The sequence below is a fragment of the Panthera onca genome, chromosome B2 (assembly GCF_046562875.1).
Source record: "Panthera onca isolate mPanOnc1 chromosome B2, mPanOnc1 haplotype 2, whole genome shotgun sequence".
NCBI classification, from domain to species: domain Eukaryota; kingdom Metazoa; phylum Chordata; class Mammalia; order Carnivora; family Felidae; genus Panthera; species Panthera onca.
The window spans coordinates 43,691,608-43,710,794 of NC_138343.1; the positions used below are offsets into that span (position 1 = coordinate 43,691,608).

Below are 19,187 nucleotides of genomic sequence, written 5' to 3' on the forward strand. Positions count from 1 at the left end.
ATCTTCCCAAAGCACAGTTCTGACCTTGCAACTTCCTAGTTCAAAACCTTCAGAAACTCCCTGCTGTAGACCAAATACACTTTATAAATCTTAGCTGCCATTCCAGGCCTTCTTCAGTCTCCAACACAATCCCCAGGTATAATTTTGTTTCTCCATGCCTCTACCTTCAACCCCCATATATTCCATCCAAACCATATCACTGAATGTTCCCTATAAAGGTATTTTTCCACTCCCATGCCTATTATGGACTGACTGTGTCCTCTCAAAATTCATATGTTGAGGCCCCGAGTCCCAGTGTGGTAGTATTTAGAGATGGGTTCTATAAAGAAAAGGTTAAATGAGATCATATAGATTAGATTACCAATTAGATTATTGTCCTTATATCAAAAGAAGAGACACCAGAGAGCCCATTCTCCTCCCCATGGGGACATGGAGAGAAGGCTGCCATCCATAAGCCATAAAGAGAGCTGTCACCAGCCCTACAATGCTGGCACTTGGACTTTAGGTTTCGAGGCTCCAGAACCGTGAGGACATAAATGTCTGTCCTAAAACCTCCCAGTCTGTGGTACTTTGTTACGCAGCCCAAGCTGACTGATACAATGTCCTTGCATGTGCAATCCCTCTTCACAGAGTGTCCCTTTCACTTTCCATTGGACCAAATCCTTCAAAGAAATTCTTCCTTTTCTGGGAAGTTTTCACAGATCTTCTTAGCCAGAAATATCTTCCTTTTACAACTTCCCAAAGAACATTGTCAGCACTTTAAAATTGTTTTCATTTTCTGACTAATAGTTACTTGAAAATATGAAATCTTCCCTACTGAACTGAAAGTCCTTGAAGGCAGGGACCTTGAAGGCAGGTACTTGAAGGCAGATACTCATCCGTGTGTCTCCCATAATTATCTAACCATCATCTTTAACATGTGAAAAATGATATCTGAGCTTTCTCTAGGCATGTGTGAAATGCTTTCTGCATTTAGTTGGAATCTTCACAATCACCTTACAAAGAAGGTATTGTTATTCTCATTTTTAAAATAATGACATTTACTGTATAATTCCACTTTTATGAGGTCTCTAGAATAAACCAACTCATCAAGACAAAAAAGCAGGATGGTGGTTGACAAGGACCAGGGGGAAGGGAATGGAGAGTTAGTGTTTAATGGGTGCAGAGTTTCTGTTTTGCAAGATGATAAGAGTTCTGTGGGTATATGGTGGTGACGTAGCATGACAACGTGAATGTATTTAATGCCACTGAACTGTATGCTTAAAAAAATGGGTTAAGATGTTAAATTTTATGCTAGGTGTATTTTCCCACAATTTTTTTAAATAATGAAACTGAGTCTCAGAGAGGTAAAGTAACTTGCCCAAGGTCGTCCAGCGAGAAAGGGGGCATGCTTAGATTTGAGCCGTCTCTGCCCACTCTTCTTGTTTTATTTCATTTTGGTGCATCTTCTTTCTCCATTGTATAAATTCTGGTGTTCCTCAACGCTCTATCCTTAGCTTTCTTGGATTCTGGGTTCAGAATTAGAAAACGATGAACTGTCTGGGCAAACAGAGTAGAATAATGTGCCCCCTGCCTAAGCAGCATCCCTACAACAGCTGGTTTCTTGGGTAGACTTGAATGGATGCCAGCCCTGCCTCCCTTAGACCAGCACCCCTGCATGAGGTGTAACCTGCACAAGTAGTGGTGTGTGTAATGGGTTGTCCCAGCTCACGAGAGCCAACTATGTACATCTCTTCCCAACTTCCTGTTCAGTGATGCCACACCGGCCGCTGGAAATTGGCTTTGGTGGGAATATTTACATTATGGAAACCAGCAAATACTAAAAATGAAGACATTTCTCCCCAGAGAAACTGTTGCTAAGATTTACCAGCACACTGCTGTGCACAACGCACAAACTGGCTTTCTTGGGGTCTCTCCTCTCCTCTGGCTTGAACTTCTTTACATCAGTTGCTACGGCTGTTATTTCCATATGCCAGCGAGACCTCTACATGTATTCTTGTCCCTCTTTCTACTTGTAGACCCATAGGTCTGCCGCCTTATTGGGCACATCAACCTGTATATGCCAGCGCACATTAAAATGTTGAAAATCGCTCCCTTCCTTCAAATTTTCTCTTCCTTAAACTATAGTGTCACAATCCCCATGGTCTTCCACATCCAACTAGGTACCCAGTCTCAGAAGTTCTGTCTCCTAAATAGTTTTCACTGACTCCGTGTTTGTCATTGCTTTCTGTATGAGTTCAGACTCTCATCATCATCATCATCATCATCATCATCATCATCTCTCACCCGTGACATAATATCGACTGTTCCTCTTAGCCGGCTAACTGGTCTACCTGCTTCTTCCATCCTCCTTATTATATCAGAGGTTCACAGCTGTGCAAACGGAACCCATCATTATTCTGCTTAATTTTTCATGATACCCCATTCACTACAAGGTAAAATCCAACTTCCCTAGTTTAGCACACAAAACCTTTCACAGTAGGGCCCTAACCTTGATTTTCAGTGTCATCTACTGCTTCCTGAAACATAGTCTGTGAACCACTTGCTTATTCCAAATACCCTCAGATTATTGTTACTGCTATCAGATTACCTTCCTTTCCCCTGCTCTACCTGGGTTCCCACACGACCTTTAGAATCCAACTCACGTGTCGAGTTGTGAAATCTTCCTGGGCTTCCTCCCTCCTCCTGAAAGATCAACCCCTCCTTCACCACACATTATCACCTTGCATGGTGTCCCTCTTCCCACCTATGTTGAGTGTTTGTGAGATTCCTGTTCATTGGTATAATCTTAGTACCTCACAGAACTCCTGGCATATAGCAGATACCAAATATAAATTACCTGGAGACATAAATTTGAAGTGAAGTAAAACGATTTCTGTTCTTAATGATTAGAAAATGTAGAAAATCTTTCCATCTCTTGAGCTCATGTCATGTACCCGTGATTCAGTTAGGAACTTCACTCTGTGCTCTCCGTGACTAGCCTCTGTGGTGGGGATCACACCTTATCCTCCAAATAGAGATATTAGTGTTCAGGGATGTCAGTCGATTTCCTTCGAAGTTAAAAAGTTAGTAAATAGCAAATCTGATATTTGCACGCAATTCTAACTCGAAATTCCATGTGTTTCCCACCACTCCATGACTCGATTGAACAAGGAAAACCTTTGTAGGAACAAATAATGATGACTAAACGTAATCGGGGCGATATCTGGAACATGTGCGAAGTTCCATGGGCACAATCTGCAGGGAGCCACTGAGTCTGAGTGGGAGGGGACTTGGAGGTGAACTTGTGCTCTGTGCCAGATATTGCTTACTCAAACCTTTCCATGGCTGGCATGACTGCCCTCTACTATAAGACCAAAAAATATTATGCTTCTTAGACTCCCTCGCAGTAAGAATCTAGATGTCTGGTTTCCCCCAAGCAAATGCGCTATGTGTGAGAACTGACTGGCAGAAATGAACCTCATGTAGCAGCAGGGTGCACGGTATATGAGATCTGATGGCGAGCACTGTGGCAGAGGCATTGGGTTTTCCGGGTTGCAGGTCTGGCGGAAGGTTTAAGGCCTAGCCCTAGTGTCACAGAGGCCAGCAGTGGAAAGCAGCAACAGTGGGCTTTCCTCTAGAACCGTCCCAAGATGTGGTTCAGTGTTTCTCCAGGCTGTTTTGTCGCTGGAGGCATAGCACTTAACCCTGGTTCCTGGCCAACCCAGAAAAATCTGTGAATTCCCTAACACTGTGCAATAAATCCCTCTCTTCTTAAACTCTTAGCGTGGATTCTCTTGTCTGCCACTAAGCCTGCTTACCAATACAAGTACTGTCGTGGACAGTGATCGGCTTGCTCCCCCCCATCCTGGAGAGATTATTACAGAAGCGTGTAGCCTGTCTTAGCTATTTCTTTTTTTTTTTTTTTAATTTTTTTTTTTAACGTTTATTTATTTTTGAAACAGAGAGAGACAGAGCATGAACGGGGGAGGGGCAGAGAGAGAGGGAGACACAGAACTGAAAGCAGGCTCCAGGCTCCGAGCCATCAGCCCAGAGCCCGACGCGGGGCTCAAACTCACGGACCGTGAAATCGTGACCTGAGCTGAAGTCGGACGCTTAACCGACTGAGCCACCCAGGCTCCCCTGTCTTAGCTATTTCACGAACAAGGCCACACGATCCATCGATCAGCAATTTGAGCTCCATGTGAGGGTTTAAAGCAGATACATATTTGTGTTATTCATATTGTTTTAGTTTATTTTTGTGTTTAAGTTAATTCGGATGGTATGATATTATTGTTCTAAGCAGAGCCAGTTCAGACTGGAGGGAATCCTGCCTCCTTCTTAATGTGAAATTAGCCTGAGGAATTGAGTAGCAGCAATGTGGCTCCTTCTCAGAGAGGGTGGTAATAAATCCAACTTGCCGGGATACTTGAGCGATCTCCTGCCACATGCCAGGCATTGAGTCAGATAACCATGGTTTAATCTTCTGAGCAAGTCTGTGAGATGGGCATTGATGGAAAATGAGGCCCAAGAACTTACGACGTTTGCCCTAGTTCAACTGGTTTATAAATGGCCTCGTTGGGACTATCACCAGGGTTGGACACAGAAGCCCACGGTCCTTCCATGTTGCCACTCTGCCTGCAGCGGGAGCGAGGAAGTGAAGCAGGATCATCGTCCCTCTTACACTAATGAGATGCTCATTAGAACGAAAAGTCCCGGCAACAAGGGAAAGAAAGGCAATTGAGGGGAGGTGGCAGGCATGGTTTGTTCCCTCCCCAAGAGCACTTCCCTTCAAACTTCCTTAACATATCCTACTTTTCCAGGTGCTCAGGGGCCCTCTTTACCTTGAAGAAGGTGGACTCAATCCCTGTTCTACAGCGTGGCCTCCCATGTGACTGAGAAGTGAGGAGGGCTGCTCTCGACCTCATCGTGGAGTCGGCTGACCTCACCCCAACAGCCAGGCTCCAGGACTCTCACCACACATGAAAAATAAAACCCTGCTTTTAAAGCCATTGTCGTGGTTCCTGTAACAAGCAGGCAGAAGCCCTTCTTGCTCATACAGGGGTTTATAATTCATAGGAAATCTTAGGAGTGTTTGATGAGATCGCAAGAAGACATGAACAGGAACCCACCCAGAAAGTGAGGCTGGGAAGTTCTATTACGTCCTCATCTCAAGCTATGAAACCACTGAGAGCTTGAGCAAACCAGAATCACCTCATCAGCAGATCCTGGTCAACGCGCTCCCCAGCATCATTACAAGGCACGAGCCAACCATAATCCGGGTTGGTTTTGGCCTGACGTGCTGTGTCCCTAGATTGCAAGGACGGGGCAAGGCTTCGCAGGTTCCTCTGCATTTCCTAGGGTATCGTTCTCTTAAAAGAACCAACGAAGTGATAGACTGTTCTCGTTAACGCCATGACAGCGGGGACTGTGCCTGAGGCATTCACCACTGGACCCCCGACATCCAGCCCTAAGACAGGCACAGAGGAGACACTCACTAAACGTCATTCAAATTGGATGGAATTGAATTACGTTAGCGTCGCCAATAGATGTCAGGACCAGGATTTGACTCACATAGTCTAGTTCCATGGTTTCTGCTATAAAACACTCTGATGAACTGCCTCCTAACATGACATAGGATTAAAAAGGACAATGCATTGCTGAGGCCTGGAATCTCCTCCCTGATTCCTCCCTGCCACCCCAGTGCCCACATTTCCTTCAAAGTTTAAGACCTGCTTCCTACATGAAGCCTTCCCAGATAAATCCAGTCTCCTTCATCTCCGAACGCCTTTCGTGCGTATTGGGTACTATGCATCATATGTTCGAGAAACTGTCTTGTATCAATTTCTAAATGCCTTATAATGTTAATCCTTCTTGCTGAGCCAGCCGGTCACAGTCTCACAGAAATAATCCCATCGGAGACTGCTTTTCTGTCTCTCATAGTATCAGCACGTGAAGTACAGAGTACATGCTCTATAAAGATTAATTGACCTTCGATTTGAAATGGATGAAAGGGATGCCTACAAAGGTATGGGCAATTAACCTGCGCTCATTCTCACAGCTATTAATTTTTTTATTATAGAATAAGAATCACGTTCACAAGAGAATTGTCCAACCTTCACCCTCACATTTTCTTGGTAAACAACCCCCTCCCCTAGCCCAGCTGACCTTGCCTCCTTTAACTTGCCGAGTTGTTTTGAATAAGGAGAAGGATCCTGGTCAGTGTGTGCGGGTCTCAGGATTAATACTACATTTGGCTCTAGTGGCTGAAGGGGCAGCCTCTTGGATCCTCAGAGTTATGCTTCGGTGGAGAACCCTTGCCACAGAGAGACCTGCGGGGAGCCTGGGCATGACCAATGGATATTGACACCTTTACTGACATTTACAAGAGCTGATTATTAGTTGAAGAACTTTGCGTAAACAGTCGCCATTTCAAACCAATTGATTTCTGTGAACTTATAGCACAGGTACTGCTTATGAATGTCAATACTTTTCACTGGTGATTTCTTTATTTTGTGGGCCTGACCACTCCTCTGTCTCACTATGAAGCCCAACCTCTTATTTTCAGATGAAGGAATAAAGGCTCAGAGAGGGACCTGTGACCACACAGCTGATTGATTTTCATGCCAGATCTTAACCCAGCTCGCCCTACAATAACACTGTCCTATAGAAACTTCGCCAATAATATTCCATATTTGCACTTTCCATGTACTTAGCCCCATGTAGCTGTTGAGCACGTGCAATGTGGCTATTATGACGGAGGAACTGAATTTTCAGTATTTTTTTAATTTAAATTAATTTAAATTTAAACAGCCACATACATATGAGTGTCCGGCGCTTGACTTCAGCTCAGGTCATGATCTCATGGTTTTGTGGGTTCGATCCCCATGTCGAGCTCTGCACTGATGACACAGAGACTGCTTGGGATTCTCTCTCTCCCTCTTTCTCTCTGCCCCTCCCCGACTTGTGTTCTCTCTGTCTCTCTCAAAATAAAGAAACTTTAACATTTTTTTTTAAGGTTTTATTTATTTTTGAGACAGAGAGAGACAGAGCATGAACGGGGGAGGGGCAGAGAGAGAGGGAGACACAGAATCGGAAGCAGGCTCCAGGCTCCGAGCCATCAGCCCAGAGCCCGACGCGGGGCTCGAACTCACGGACCGCGAGATCGTGACCTGGCTGAAGTCGGACGCTTAACCGACTGAGCCACCCAGGCGTCCCAATAAAGAAACTTTAAAAATAAACAAATAAACAGCAACATAGGGCTAAAGACTATCGTTCCAAATAGTACAGCTCCAGAATAACTGACCCAATTTGTAGAGTGTCGGTATAAATATAAAAAGGCTATCTACCAAGTTCCTTCCTTTCTTGCCCCACAGAAGAACAGGGCAAGAATATTCCTGTGGAAGGACAAAGCATGCAGTTACAGTGAAGTCAACAAGAGGCACTCGTGTCAGTTACCCATCACCACCCCACATATTTGCTATGCAGTTGCTATCGTCGAAACCTCAGAACGTTAGTGGTTTCCCAAACAATGCATTCTCTTATTTATTTTGGCTGTTGCCATGTTACTGCTGGGCACGAAGCCCTGGTAAAAATGGGAGGCTGATGGCTTGTGACAGGCCTGTCACTTCTGTTGACCCACAGGCTCATGAAGGGATGTGGAACGCTCTGCCATAAAGCATAAAAGTGACGCGTGGCTTAAAGCCCAGATTTCTAATCTTTGTCTTCACAAGATCTTTGTCTTGCACAAAACACTTGGTTTCAGGCCCCCCTGACAGGGGAGGTCATCTCATATTTTTGAGGGAGTATCATCTGAGAATAGAGCTGCCAGTTAATGCAGTAGTTTATGTACACAAATTCATCCTGGACACTTGGGGCCTGGGTACTGGAAGGTAGCTTGAAAATAGGATTCTCTCTTGGGAGTAGTAAAGCCCCCTCCTCTTGGGATTTTCCAAAAGAACTCATAGAATCACCAGGTCTGAATGGTGAGAGGTAAAAAGATGAGAAGCTGCATTCTGGCTTGTGTTGGTGAATGATTAGCTGTGACATTGGTTCTCCTGTCTCTTCACTGCTGAGAACATTGAGGCACAAAATAAAGACTTTGCAAGCGACAACATACTCTTCAAAAAGAAGGGAAAAGGAGGAAGTTTAGCGAGCAAACTTGGCCTGCAAGCCAAAATATTTGCTATGGTTGTCTCCCACAAAATCACTTTCATGTCATTATCATTAGATGTTAGTCCAGTTGACGTTTATGACTACATTCCAGGCTGTGATTCGAACTTGAATCCTTTCCAGTGTTTGGAAAGAAAGGAGAAGCCACTCAAAAGAAGTGGGAATCTTAAAGTCGATCGGGATAACCTCCACCTCTGGCCAGAATGGAGTATAAAGACCCAGATTTATACTTAATAACCAGAACATTACTTTAAACAACTAGTAAAACAGGCCAACTATATGAAGTGTTGGTCTTTAGACATTGGGTGGGGGGCGGGGCAGCACAGAGCCCAAATAGAGCCTGATGGTCTCTCTTAGTTGAGGAGATAACCGAGTTTGGGGTTTGGAAAGGTCAGGGCAGCTAGAATTCACAGATCTAAATACCAGAGTGGATGGAGCTAGAGTGAGACAGCAAGAGAGAGGAACTACCAAGTGTGAGGAAAGAACGGGAAGGGAGTAGGAAAAACAATTCCAGGATCTCACATAAGACTGGTAATAGTTTGGTTCCCAGCAGTCAGAGTGGAAAGACCTCCTTGTATGCAGTAGTTGGAGTCCTCAAAAGGACTTCCATAGTAGAACCAAATTGGCTTTAAACCATTCTTAGGGTAGGATTTTCTGGACCCACCCTCGCAAAGAGTACAAGTAAGCTTCAAAAGGATCAAATTCGTTCCAAGTAACTTAACTGCATTTCAGAATGAGGTCCAACATTACTTAAAGGAACACAACAAAATCCAGTATCAAACAACATAAAATTCACTGTCTGGCAGCCAAAATATATTATCAGACGATGCAAATAACTACAAAAACATAACTCATAATTAAAGAAAAGGCCAATCAATAAAAGGAAACCCATATATAGATAAGATGAAAAAATAAGTATACAAAGACATTAAAATTATCATTGAGGGGGTGCCTGAGCGGCTCAGTCGGTTAAGTGTCCGACTTCGGCTCAGGTCACGATCTCGCGGTCCGTGAGTTCGAGCCCCGCGTCGGGCTCTGGGCTGATGGCTCAGAGCCTGGAGCCTGCTTCCGATTCTGTGTCTCCCTCTCTCTCTGCCCCTCCCCTGTTCATGCTCTGTCTCTCTCTGTCTCAAAAATAATAAAATAAACATTAAAAAAAATTTAAAAAGATTCTCTCTCTCTCTTTCTCTCTCTCTCTTTAAAAAAAAATAAAATAAAATTATCATTGAGAATAGACTCCATATGTTTAAGAAGGTAAAATAAAACATGAATATAAGGAGAGAATTGGCAGTAAAGTCAACATTTAGATTAAATCAACAAATAATTTGAGGGATGGGAATTACCAAATCGATCTACAAAGAAATATATCCCTGGATTTCCTTATATCTATTAAATACACTGAATTTTCAAGGTGGGGGGGGGGGGGTGGAAACCTCCCCACCAAGAAACGTCAAGTGAAGATGCCTCCGCTGGCAACTTCTACCAAGTTATCAAAGAAGAAATAGTACAATTCTACAAAAGGTCTTCCAGAAAACAGAGGAAGAGGAAACACATTCTCAACTCACTCTGTGAGGCCTGCATTACTCTGATAACAACACGAGACCAAGAAATTAAAAGAATACTACAAACTAATATTCTTCATGAATCCAGATGCAAAAACTTCAACAAAATTGTAATAAATCGAATCTAGCAATCTATAACAATAATAAATCATGACTAAGTGAAGTTGATCCCAGATGTGTAAGGTTCGTTTAACACCTGAAAATCAATGAATTTATTTCACATTAACAGAAAACCAGATGATAACCTCATAGCTGGAAAAATTCAGCACACATTCATAATTTAAAAACTCTCAGGGAAAAAAAAAACTAGGAATAGAAAGGAACATAAGACATCTGTGAAAGGCATACAGCTAATATCATCCTTAACGATGAAAGATTGAATATTTTCCTTCTAAGAATGGGAACAAAGCAATGATGTCTGCTCTCATGGCTTCTGTTCAGCAATGTCCTAGAGGTCCTGGCCAGTTTTGTAAGACCCCATCCTACCAGGGGGGAGTGGGGGGAAGAAAAAAGAGAGAAGGAAGGAAGGAATAAAAGAAAGAATACAGATTGGAGAGGAAGAAATAAAGATATCCTTTTTTACAGATGATGTGAAAATAGAGGAGAAAATCTTCATGACCTTGGGTTAGATAATCATGTCTTAAGAAGGACACAGAAAGCATAAACCATAGAAAAAAAAAAAAAGGAAAAATGGACTTTCTTAAGGTCAAAGACTTCTGTGTTCCAAAGACACTATTATGGAAATGAAAAGTCAAGCCACAGACTTGTAAACTATTTGCAAAACACTAATCTAAGAAATTGTATTGTGAATCTATAAAGAACTCTTAAAATTCAGTATAAGAAGATACCATACTAAAATAATAATAACTCAACATCACTCATCATTGGGGAAATGCAAATTAAAACTACAATGAGATATTAACCTCACATCCATCAGGATAGCTAAAACCAAAAATACAAGAAACAACGAGTGTTGGCGAGGATGTGAAGAAAAGGGAACTCTTGTGCACTGTTGGTGGGAATGCAAACTGGTGTAGCCCTTGTGGAAAACAGTATGGAGATTCCTCAAAAAGTCCTTAACCATTCCTTAAAATTCCTTAAAAATAGGGGCACCTAGGTGACTCAGTCGGTTAAGCATCTGACTCTTGATTTCGGCTCAGGTTGTGATCTCTTATTTCTTGGGATGGAGCCCCACATCCTACTTTGTGCTGACAGAGTACATCCTACATGGGATTCTCTCCCCCTTCTCTGCCCCTCCCCTCACTCACGCACATGCTCTTTCTCTCAAAATAAACATTTTTAAAAAGAAAATAAGAGAAAAAAAAGTTAAAAATAGAACTACTTTGTTATCCAGTAATCACGTTACCCAAAATACAAAAAGGCTAATCCAAAGAGATACATGCCAAATTGTGGACGCAGACCAAGTGTCCATCAGTTGATGAACGGATGAAGAGATGCCGTGCCTATGTATACACACACACACACACACACACGCACACACACACGCACATATACATACATACACATACACACACAATGGAATATTATTCAGTCGTAAAAAAAGAATGAGGTCTTGCCATTTGCAATAGCATGGATGGGGCTAGAGAGTATAATGCTGAGTGAAATAAGTCGGTCAGGGAAAGACAAGTACCATTTGACCTCACTCATGTGTGGAATTTAAGAAACAAAACAAATGAACAAAGAAAAAAAGAGAGAGGCAAACCACGAAACACACTCTTAACTAGAGAGAACAAACTGATGCTTACCGGAGGGGAAGGAATGGGTGAAATAGGTGATGGGATTAAGGACTGCCCTTGGCGCGATGAGCACTGGGTGATGTACAGAATTGTTGAATCACTATGTTATACATCTGAAACTGATAGAACATTTTATGTTAACTATATTCGGATTAAAATCTTTTTTTTTTATTTTTAATTTTTTTTTTAACGTTTATTTTTGAGACAGAGAGAGACAAAGCACGAACGGGGGAGGGTCAGAGAGAGGGAGACACAGAATCCGAAACAGGCTCCAGGCTCTGAGCTGTCAGCACAGAGCCCCACGCGGGGCTCGAACTCACAGACCGTGAGATCATGACCTGAGCCGAAGTCGGCCGCTCAACCGACTGAACCACCCAGGCGCCCCTCGGATTAAAATCTTAAAAACGTACTTTAAAGCTGCAAAGAAATAGCATTATACTTTACCAGTGCACCTAAAATTTAAAAGATTGAAAATACCAAGTGCTGGAAAGAAAGCAACTAGAAGTCTCATACAAAATATAGTAAGTCACTTTGAAAATAATTTGCAAGTTTTATTATAAGGTTAAATATCCACTGACCATATGACACAATAATTCCACTCCTAAATATTTGCCCAAGAGAAATGAAAACAGAATCAGTAGAAAAGCTTCTGTGTGTATGTTTATAGTCGCTTTGTTATAATAGCCCCAAACGGAGAAAGAGCCCAAGTATCCATCAACTGTTGAATGCATGAACAAATTGTGGTATATTCATACAATGCAATACTACTTAGTAATAAAAAGGAATGAACCGCTGATATATATACTAACATGGATGAATTCAAAAGCATAATGCAAAGTGAGAGAAACCGCACACAAAAGATGACACAGAGTTTAATTCCACTTGTGTGACAGTTTTTAAAAGGCAAAACTATAGTGATAGAAAGAGGATCAGTTGTTTCCAGGAGTCAGAGGGGGGCTGGAAGGAGACTCACAGCAAACGAACAGTGGGGAGCTTTTTGGGGTGATGGAAATATTTTACATCATGATCGTGGTGGTTGTTACACGATTGTATCCATTTGTCAAAACTTATTGAAGCTTACGCTGAAAATTGCTAGATGCATGCAAATTATATCCCAAGAAAATTTGTTCCAAAGAGGCAAGGTGCACCATAAGGTATACAGTAATATCATAAGTGTTAAATAAAAGGCAGAAAAGGAGAGAATTTCAAATATGTACCCATACAGGCTGGAATATGCACAAAATATCTCAGGAAGCCTATACATGAAATTTTTAGAATATATTGCTTCAGAAAAGGAAATGGGGCATCTGAGGGGGGTATGATGGAGCAGAGACTCTATCTTTTGTAACTTTCAAATTTTGAATCATGCAAATAATAAACCTATTCAAAGGGGGAGAAAAGTCCGTCGCGTTCTAAAACCTGCTGTTATTCAGTATGATTTGAGTCAGAATCCTGTTCTATGTGTGAACATCTCTCTTTGTTACTCATCATTTCCTCCTTCCCCTGTTTTAAAAATCACAGGACTGCCTAAGAGTATATTCAATATATACTTCGGAGCATGACAATAAAACAAGTTTAAAATGTGAAAGAGAGAGGGTGCCCGTGGGATTGAGACAAGGTTACTACAGGGTCGAATGAAGTTCCATGCACAGCAGGTTAGAACCAGTGGGTGCTTTCGAGCTCATCTCATACACCTGTTTTTTATTTTTTGTTTTTTGTTTTTTGTTTTTTTTATGGGGAGAAATCTAAAGCCTAGAGAGTGCATGGGACGTCCCCAAAGGTGCACAGCTAGTCAGTATCAGAATCCAGTTGGGGCTTAGCTCCTAAGTCTTATTACAGAAATAATATCAGTAGAGCAGGCAACCTAGCACAGTTCAAAGTACACGTTCAGTAAAATGAGTTTCCCCTTCGCCTCTTCCCCCTGTATCAGCTGGCTTTTCATCAGGACTCGCCGTCCACCCATCCCCAACTCAAAGTCAAACATCAATGGAAACAGGAACCTAGGGTCTTTGCTTTAATGCTGACCAAATTTCCCAGAATACACTAATAAGTTTTCCTTTAAAAAAAAGAACTTAATTGCCCTTCCCATAACCGGCTCAGTTTTAATCCATTTGACAAATATTTATGAGCCTCCCCCCCCCCCCCAACCCCAACTACGGGCCAGGCTCTGGGCTAATGGTGGGCGGACATACAGAGGTGAATACGATGTGGTCCAGAGTGCTTTCCCTATGGTGCTTACAGACCAGTGAGGAACAGCCTTACCCAGGTGATTGTAATATTAGGGGACACATGGTAAGACAGAGACAAGGACAGAGGCAGTATCACATAGAACAACCTGGAGTTTTAGAAATGGCTTCACGGGGAATTTGAGTCCAGAAAGATGAGGACAAGGTGACAAGGTGACAGAGGGGAGGAAATGCTATAGACAGAGGAGTCAGCACGGGCAAAGCCAGGTGAGATTGAACATGTCCAATTTGTGGGGAGCTCAGTATTCCTGGGACATACTGAATGAGGCAGGATGTGATGGGAGGAGGGACCAGAGAGGCTGTTAGATTGTTAGGAACGAGGTCAAGGCCTTGGTGACGCTCAAGGGTGGACTTGATCTTGTTGGCAAGGGGCAGGGCTTAAAGCGGAGAAGCATCTAACGTACAATTCTGTTCCAAGGGATGGTCTTTACTCCAGTAGGTGGCTGAACCATACTTGACAGTTGCCATTACTCTGACCAATATTTATGGAGCCCTGATGACAGTGCCAGCAGCCCGCAGGACACTGTGCTTCAGAGGTAAGGAAAATGTGGTCCTTTCCTCAAGAACCTGACCGTCTGATAAATTACTCTTCAGAAAATGGGAGCTCAGAAAAGGATCTGTCACCCACTTGTCCAACCCTGTGCCCCTCCCCCCAATATTCTGATTGGTAGCACCCTCCTGGTCAGTTGGTGTTCTCTCCCCCAGTGTTGACACGACTCACCTTCTCCTGGTTAACGTGTTTGGTTTTGGCCTCTACGTCTATTGAGAAGACAGTGTTAGGTCAATTATATAGCTGCAGAAACACAATGGCAGGCCCAGGAGGGAGGACACATTGCATTAGCTACGGTGACATGGTTGCCACAGGCTGCTCCTTGTAATGTTTAACACTGACAGCTGTGGGAATCCTCAAGTCCTTTGATTTAATGTTCCTTCCAGAGCTCAACAAATCAAATTAAGCGCTCACATATTGGCCTTCTGCCCAGCCTCAGGATGATGTTAAGAACGTGTCAGGCATTCTCATAAATGGCTGGGAACCAACGGGAAGGTACAAACCATCCACGACTTCTCACAGAACCCCTTGCATTTGGTGGAAATACGGATCCCAGGAATGGCTGTCCATGTTCCCATGCTTTAACTCTACCAATTCCCGCCCTGTAGGGGCTGTAGCGGGTTGAAGAGTGCCTCCCTCCCCAAAGGTGGGTCCAACCAGAACCTGTACCTGCTACCTTATTTGGAAAAAAGGGTCTTTGTGGATATAATGAAATTAAGGATCCTGAGACGAGATCATCCTCGATTAGGAAGGGCCCTAACTCCATTGACAGGTCTTTACAAGAGAACGGAGGAGAAAATAGAGACAGTTAGAGGAAAGAAGGCCATGTGATGTGGAGCAGAGAGTGGAACGATGCAGGTACAAGCCATCAGAGGGGATGCCAGGAGCCACCAGAGGCTGGAACAGGCAAGGAAGGATTCTCCCCTAGAGCTGTCAAATGGAGTGTGACTCTTACCCCGGAGCTGGGAGGAGGAAGGAGCCTAAGCAGGTTACCCTTGTACCCTCCTCTTCCGTGCAAGCAGAGAAGCCCCTGTACCCCCCACTTTCACTTATAATTCCCATTCAACATTGAATAAAGAACTGCCATGGGGATGGGTAGGGAATTGGGAAGCAGGGATTATGACTGCCACTCTTCTTAGCACTGCTGAATTTCGTGAAAAAAGAAGTTCACACATCAGAGCTGAGGTCTCTGAGTGAACAATTATTTTAAAAGGAATGTAAACTGAAAGAGTTAACTCCAATATTTGCTTTCGGGAACTACGGATCTTAAGTAACACAAGACCACACGTTACTATCAAACAGTTTTTCCTGTTGCTAATGCCAGCTGGAGATTCCAATAGTTCTGTTTCCTCCTGCTTCTGTTTGGTTCAACACCAGTGGCAGGCTAATTTCTAGTGAAATCAACACTTTGCCAAATTTACAAGTGTCTTCATGTGCCCATAATGATGGTGACAATCCACCTTGTCTGTTGCATAAAGTTGCATGGATGCTTCTGTCCTGAGAAAAATATACCTAGTCCTCACTAGGAGTGGGGTTTTGTGGTCTTTTCTTTTTTCTTTCCTTTCCTTTTTTCTTTTCTTTTCTTCTTTCCTTTCCTTTCTTTCCTTTCCTTTCCTTTCCTTTCTTTTCTTTTTTCTTTTCTTTTCTTGTTACTAACTTAATGGTGGATATGGAAACTGGAAGACTGCTTGAATGCACCTGCTTGAATGTCACCTCCTTGGTGGGACCCCTCCTGACTCCTTCCTGCACTCTTGAGCACTCCATCCCCAGTACCCACAGCAGTCAGTTAACTCCTCTATTTCACTGAAATTAACCATGTGCAAGTCTATGTCCCGCACCACGTTGCTGATTTCTTGACAGCAAGGTCCCTCCCTGTCTTCGTACCCCTTTTCCCCCAAATGCTCAGCATAACACCAGGCAAGTTTTGACGGGTACCTAAGTAGAAGCCAAACACTCTGCTAGGTACTTTTTAAAGACTGTATGGTAGAAAAAAGGAAATACAATGTACACACAAAACAACTAGGGAAAAGTACAAAGTAAAAAAATAATAATATATGAAATTGGCAAATAAAATGTATTTTATTGGAGGAGTAATTGGAAACCACAAAGGGGAGAAATAAGCATGACCTGGGGGCTTTGTGGGTTCATTTTATTAGCCAGAAATAGCATTTGCTAATATACGGTCCTCAAACTAAGAAAAGTGTAAATATGAATATCATCAGGGAGTGGACGTTGGGGGAAAATGTTCTGCCTTCTTGATTAATAAAGATGATTTGTCTAGCCCAGAATGCTTTTTTATGTTCTGATAAATCGTAATAGTCTTTACTGTACATGGTCTGTGTGTAATAAATAGACTATTTATTATAATATCAGTCTAAAACAAAGATTTCCAAAGTTCTCAGTTTATATATCATAAGCATTAAACATTAACACTGGCTGTTAGTGTCTTACTACTACACCACTGAAATCATTTTACTTCATCAGATAGTTTAGTTATATTGGTGTCAAAAGGGCAAACTCGATGACAGAGGTTACATTTATTGACCATATATCTGAAGTATCTGTGACCTTAGAAATGCTAAGAAGGAAAGCCCAGCACCTGACTGTTGATTTGACTTCCTCTCACCAGCCTTGGTTTCGTTTTTGAAAATCAAGTTGACAAAGGAAATTTAACCAGACAAGAAAATGTACTTAACGTCTGTCACAAAGGTAAGGATTTGAACTGCATTTTCTGCTCACTTGTAAGTGAACTTTTAAAAAAATACTTTGCCCATGGTATATAAAAGTCAATGATTAGACACACAATTTAAATGCACTTTCCAATGCTTATACTTTTGAGCAGTCCCGCGTGAACTCTAGAATGACTTGTTTATTTTTTATTTTTTAATTTTTTTCAATATATATTTAATTATTGAGAGAGAGACAGAGACAGAGGGTGAGCAGGGGATGGCAGAAAGAGACGAAGACACAGAATCCAAAGCAGGCTCTAGGCTCTGAGCTGTCAGCACAGAGCCTGATGCGGGGCTCGAACCCACGGACTGTGAGATCATGACTTGAGCTGAAGACGCTTAACCGACTGAGCCACCCAGGCGCCCCTGATTTTACTTTTTGATTGGGGGAACACAGCAGTCACATTTTCAAAATTACACGAACAGAAACAACATTCTAGAACTAAATTTTGACAGTCATTGTGACATTACTATATGCACATATATGTGTGCATATTTTTATACCATGTATTTGACAGATATCAAAATAAATGCCTTTGATATATTGTTGAAACTTAATTTTCTTAAACAAATAAAAATATAAATCATCTTTTCTTTTTCTTTTTTTGTTTTTTTAATGTTTATTATTTATTTTTGAGAGAGAGAGAGAGATAGGGCTCAAGCAGGGGAGGGGCAGAGAGAGAGGGAGACACAGAATTTGAAGCAGGCTCCAGGCTCCCAGCTGTCAGCACAGAGCCCGACGCAGGGCTCGAACTCGCAAATGACGAGATCATGACCTGAGCCGAAGTCAGATGCTTAACCGCCTGAGCCACCCACGTACCCCTGGAATGACTCATTTAACCAGCCATACTCTTGAATATGTCTGGAGGTCCAAGGACCATGACATCATGCATCTTTCCCTGGACACTCAGAAAAAGAAGACACCATTTTCTCCATCTACACATGCAGAAGTGCCTACCAGAGACAGCACTTACCTTAACAAAGAGGATAATCTCAGGGTCTGTGGAAGTTGATTCACTTTCTTCCAAACCATCAGCAGCAGAATGGCAGGTGGAGGAATCCTTGCTGGCAAAGAAGGCCCTACTCTGCTGGGTGGGGAAGGTTGGAGAGGGCAGGCCTTTCTCCATCACGCCTCCATCCTCCTGGGGTTCCTGGGCTGGTGAGGGTACTTCTTCCCGGTCCTGGGCTGGTGAGGGTACTTCTTCCCGGTCCTGGGCTGGTGAGTGTGATTTTTCCATTGAGTTGTTCCAGTCTTCACTGGAGACTGGTGGCTCACCCGGTTGAAGATCCTGGGACTCAGGACATATGTCACCTGGCAGGAGGTAGTCTCCTGCTTCTGGTTGGGAAGAGGTCAAGCTGTACTCCTCACCCTCAGCAACATCAACTGACACAGAGTCATATTCATGGTTTTCCAGCTCAGTGGCATATGCATCATCTTCTGACCTCAGGCCTTCATAGATGTTATCATAAAGAGGGACTTCGTTTTCTTCTGGGGTTTCTGGAACCTCATACATCCTTTCTTTTTGGACTGTGTCATAGATGGTGCTGCTATCTTCACCATTCATGTTCATTGATCTGATAGATCTTTTGCAGGCAGACCCGAATAGATCAGAAATGAATAAAGGACTAGAGGATGCTGCACCACCTTGCAGAGGAATCAACAAGCTTTTGAAACACGGCAACTAGCAACAGCTACCAATGACAGGTCTCTAACAATCATTTACCAGAGGCTTTAATCAGCAAGGCACGAGTCCATTGGACACCAGATAAAGCTTACACACTCAGTTAACTCCTTCACTGCTAAGGATAGTTTCAAGTAGAGTCTGGGGTTTTCCTCACTGCCAGTAACTCCAAGATTCTTTGGATTAACCGGAGGTTGAATTATCTTCCCAGTGCATGCTTAAATTCTAAATATTTAGCCATTGGTCGCTAAGCAGGGCTCCCTCTTCTAATTGCCTCCAAATGTTGACAACATTCAAGAAGTCCCTGCAATTCACTTCTTCACCGTTGTCACTGATCTGTTAATGGCTGAATTCATTGCACAAAACAATTCCTTGAGTATCAGTACCCTGTGATGCATGAGCTGTACAGGCTCCAGCTAGGTGACAAATTCCATTTGCATTTCTTATCTGGAAACACCACCAGGTGATTAAATGGCAGAAGGGAAAGGAGATAAATGCACTGGCCTATAA

At 42.8% G+C, this 19,187-nt stretch overlaps 1 protein-coding gene and 1 long non-coding RNA gene across 3 annotated transcripts in view; one reads left to right on the forward strand and one right to left on the reverse strand.

Moving 5' to 3' along the window:
* Nucleotides 1-6,655, forward strand: part of LOC132667137 (uncharacterized) — a 47,242-nt gene extending 40,587 nt beyond the window's left edge. For both annotated transcript variants that reach the window (XR_013555643.2, XR_013555647.2), the window contains one exon: nucleotides 4,803-6,655. This is a non-coding gene — a long non-coding RNA (uncharacterized LOC132667137). The remainder of the gene's footprint in view (nucleotides 1-4,802) is intronic.
* CLIC5 (chloride intracellular channel 5) overlaps nucleotides 1-18,665 on the reverse strand; it is a 162,039-nt gene extending 143,374 nt beyond the window's left edge. Inside the window, exon 1 of the mRNA XM_060615646.3 lies at nucleotides 17,970-18,665. Within this exon, the coding sequence (XP_060471629.2) occupies nucleotides 17,970-18,566 (597 nt within the window). The 5' untranslated portion in view covers nucleotides 18,567-18,665. The remainder of the gene's footprint in view (nucleotides 1-17,969) is intronic.
* Nucleotides 18,666-19,187: the final 522 nt, after the last annotated feature.